Below are 3,531 nucleotides of genomic sequence, written 5' to 3'. Positions count from 1 at the left end.
AAATACAGAAATACATTGCCATTTTGCATATTGCATTGCCATTTTGCATATTGTATTTTAAATTGAATTTCGCTACTTATATGCTTCCATAGTTGTGATCTGAAGCCTTTAGATTAACCAGAGTTCAGATTTCATCAATTTCACAACCCTCCTAATTAAAGTCACAGACCCAAAAGCAGGAAACAAAAGGAAACATTCTTTACAGACTTACGAGGATCTACAGAAACACTGAGCATATACAGATGTCCACAGCTGCAGTGAGAACATGAGTATGACTGTCACTTCCAGTTCACACAACATGCTCTATAGATACAGCTCTCTGAGTATCCTGCTCACTGATACCTGTGCAATGGTTATGCAGCCTGTATGATATCAATATTTCATTGTTAAGTGTCATGGTCATCATCAATACTGATACTGCAGCACCCCAAGCTGCGATCGATTGTGTGTTCATCTTATTGCTGTACTTATGTGCGTATAAGAATATTTCTTGCTCTGCAAGAAAAACACACTTTAGAATACTGTTCCATTATTAATGAATAACTACACAAGAACACATGAGTAACACAATATTAGCACTCTAGTAACTATGTATCAAGAAACTCTGATTATTGAATTAGTAAGTAATAGTGCTTAGTCAAATGTGGTAGTTCACTATTAGCTAATAATCAGTAACTACTATTTTTTTTCATACTCCTCCAAGAACTACTAAGAACTACTGTATACAGGTTCATAATTAATAAGAATAATGCATAATGTATAATTAATTCTAAAGTGAAGGTCATGGTAACCCACTAGTAAGGACTCAAGTATTACCAAATTCTTCTAAAGGAATTACTAACTTTTTGGATCAGTATACTAAAGTGAAGATCATGATAGCTCCCTGGTAATTACTGAAATCATTGCAAACTTTTGAGGTTTTTTGTAAGTTTCTGGTTAGTAGTTCGTTTTGCCTGATTTGGTAACACTTAAATCATTACTAGTGGGTTACCATGACCTTCACTTTAGAATTAATTATACATTATGCTTAATTGTAACGAGTCAGTCCACTGAAAGCGAGCGTAGTGAGAACCCAAGTGCAGTTTTATTTACAGTGTGATCCAAACATCCAAACAATAATCCAAACAAGATACACAGACTTGACTTGACTTGACTTGACTTGACTTGACTTGACTTGACCAAGAAGTGGAATGATTATCTTAACAGTACAAAGACATCCTGTGAGTATATTTTCACATTTAAAAAGCAGAGAGTTCTAATGAAAATTAAAAGGTCAGTTAATTTCACAAGAAATCCATATTGTTTCCAAAAGTTAACAATTCAAATGAGTTGAGCGAGAATTACAGAGGGATGGAACTGCCTGGCTTCATGAACTACAGAATGTTTCAGAAGATTCTGCAGGACCATGTGGCCAAACTTAAGGATCCAGCCATGAATTTACTCAATGCCATAAAAGGTACCATCACACATATTTGTCTTTAAATACTTTCTGGTCATTGTGGAGAGCCTCCATTTTAAAACCAATAGATTAGATCAAGAACTGAATGACTAGTTTTAGCACCTCTTTGTTGTTCATTGTGTATTTCTTCTGAAGACCTCATCATCAAGCAATTCACTGACGTGGTGAGTGAATGTTTCCAGAACTATCATGTCCTTCAAAACACCACTAAGGTAAATAATGCATTTCAATTGCTCCTCAAATAATGAAAAGATTGTAGTCCAGTTTGATCAAGTTTTCTTTCCTTTGTACTTTACTTGATTCTGTAGGACAAAATCAACAACATTCAGTTAACCCAACTAGAAAAGGCGGAGCAGAGAATCTCAGAGCAGTTTGAAATGGAAAACAGGATCTACACTCAAGATCCCATTTTCCTGAAGATCTTGAGTGAGATTACAAACGAGACTTTTTCAGAAAAGGAGTTACCTGTCTTTGACAAAAAATGCAAGTATAGTCAAATGCTGGAGGCGTATTATGAGGTAGATCTTATTAGTTTTCAATAACAAATTGCACTGTGCTTGTGGTGTGAGGATGCAACTTATCTAATTGTTTTCTTTCAGATTGTGGTGCAGCGGATGGCTGACCAACTGCCCATGATGATCACCTTTTACATGTTGCAGGAGACTGCTCAGCTCCTGACTATTGACACAATGAAATTACTGGAAAAGCCAGATGTGCATGAGCTCCTGTCTGAGGACTCTGATGTCAGCAAAAAGCGCAAAGACCTAAGAGCTCGTCTGAATCGTTTGACTTCTGCTACAAAAGCAATTAGCATTTTTTTTTTATGACTAGAGGATATATCTGAAAATACATCCAATGTATCTAATGTTCATTTTGTAATGTATCTGACAACTTCTATCCAACCATCCATTTTCCACGCTTGTTCAAGCGTTGGAAGATTTGACAATTTAACCCATAAAACTTTCGGCAACACTTTAGAATACTGTTCCATCATTAACTACAAACTACACAAGAACACATGAGTAACACAATATTAGCACTCTAGTAACTATGTATCAAGAATTATTGAATTTTGAATTAGTAAGTAATAGTGCTTAGTCAAATGTGGTAGTTCACTATTAGCTAGTTCATAATTAATATGAATAATGCATAATGTATAATTAATTCTAAAGTGAAGGTCATGGTAACCCACTAGTAAGGACTCAAGTATTACCAAATTCTTCTAAAGGAATTACTAACTTTTTGGATCAGTATACTAAAGTGAAGATCATGATAGCTCCCTGGTAATTACTGAAATCATTGCAAACTTTTGAGGTTTTTTGTAAGTTTCTGGTTAGTAGTTCGTTTTGCCTGATTTGGTAACACTTAAATCATTACTAGTGGGTTACCATGACCTTCACTTTAGAATTAATTATACATTATGCTTAATTGTAACGAGTCAGTCCACTGAAAGCGAGCGTAGTGAGAACCCAAGTGCAGTTTTATTTACAGTGTGATCCAAACATCCAAACAATAATCCAAACAAGATGAGTTGAAGTGAGAACCCAAGTGCAGTTTATTTACAGGTGATCCAAACATCCAAACAATAATCCGAGACTTGACTTTACATGAACAGACTTGACTAGACATGAACAGACTTGACTTGAACAGGCTTGACGAGGCATAAACAGACTAGACTCACCGAAAGCGGGTTACAACATCAAATATATGACCAGGGCACAATGGGAACATGATGGCTAGTTATAGCAGACAAGGAGGGTCACATGACATGAACAAACCAATGGGAAATGAACAGGAACAGGACAGGCAATGAATTCATGGACGGCCTTCTTAGTCGTGACAGGGCAGACTGTGAGTTCGTGAGTGGCCTCCGTGGCCGTGACAGGGCAGGCAGCGAGTTCGGAAGCGGATGCCACCACCTCAGGAGGTTCTGCAGCGGATTCATACACAGGAAAGGCCCTTGGTGCAGACTCATGGATAGGAAAGGCCTCAGGGACAGACTCATAGGCAGGAGAGGCCACTGGGGCAGATTCATAGACAGGAGAGGCCTCTGAGGCAGATTCATGGACAGA

At 37.4% G+C, this 3,531-nt stretch overlaps 2 protein-coding genes across 2 annotated transcripts in view; both read left to right on the top strand.

Moving 5' to 3' along the window:
- Positions 1 to 3,531, top strand: part of LOC107703018 (schwannomin-interacting protein 1-like) — a 133,498-nt gene that overhangs the window by 46,327 nt on the left and 83,640 nt on the right. The gene's annotated exons all lie outside the window — the stretch shown is intronic.
- On the top strand, positions 1,207 to 2,385 carry LOC107703019 (interferon-induced GTP-binding protein Mx-like). Its single transcript, XM_016505510.1, has 4 exons — positions 1,207 to 1,456; positions 1,595 to 1,671; positions 1,768 to 1,977; positions 2,059 to 2,385. The coding sequence occupies exons 1-4, from the start codon at positions 1,351 to 1,353 to the stop codon at positions 2,284 to 2,286; spliced, it is 621 nt and encodes a 206-aa protein (XP_016360996.1). The 5' UTR covers positions 1,207 to 1,350; the 3' UTR covers positions 2,287 to 2,385.

The sequence above is a fragment of the Sinocyclocheilus anshuiensis genome, unplaced genomic scaffold (assembly GCF_001515605.1).
Source record: "Sinocyclocheilus anshuiensis isolate Anshui unplaced genomic scaffold, SAMN03320099.WGS_v1.1 scaffold482, whole genome shotgun sequence".
In the NCBI taxonomy this organism is placed as follows: Eukaryota; Metazoa; Chordata; class Actinopteri; order Cypriniformes; family Cyprinidae; genus Sinocyclocheilus; species Sinocyclocheilus anshuiensis.
The sequence above is the reverse complement of the archived record's forward strand: the minus strand, read 5'-3'. Positions and strand labels throughout refer to the sequence as shown.

Bases quoted from the DNA above. Each gene is read 5' to 3' on its own strand.
- LOC107703019 (XM_016505510.1), top strand. From the start codon at position 1,351: ATGGAACTGCCTGGCTTCATGAACTACAGAATGTTTCAGAAGATTCTG. The intron at 1,457-1,594 runs GTACCATCACAC...TTTCTTCTGAAG, and splicing joins TTTACTCAATGCCATAAAAG to ACCTCATCATCAAGCAATTC. The intron at 1,978-2,058 runs GTAGATCTTATT...GTTTTCTTTCAG, and splicing joins TGCTGGAGGCGTATTATGAG to ATTGTGGTGCAGCGGATGGC.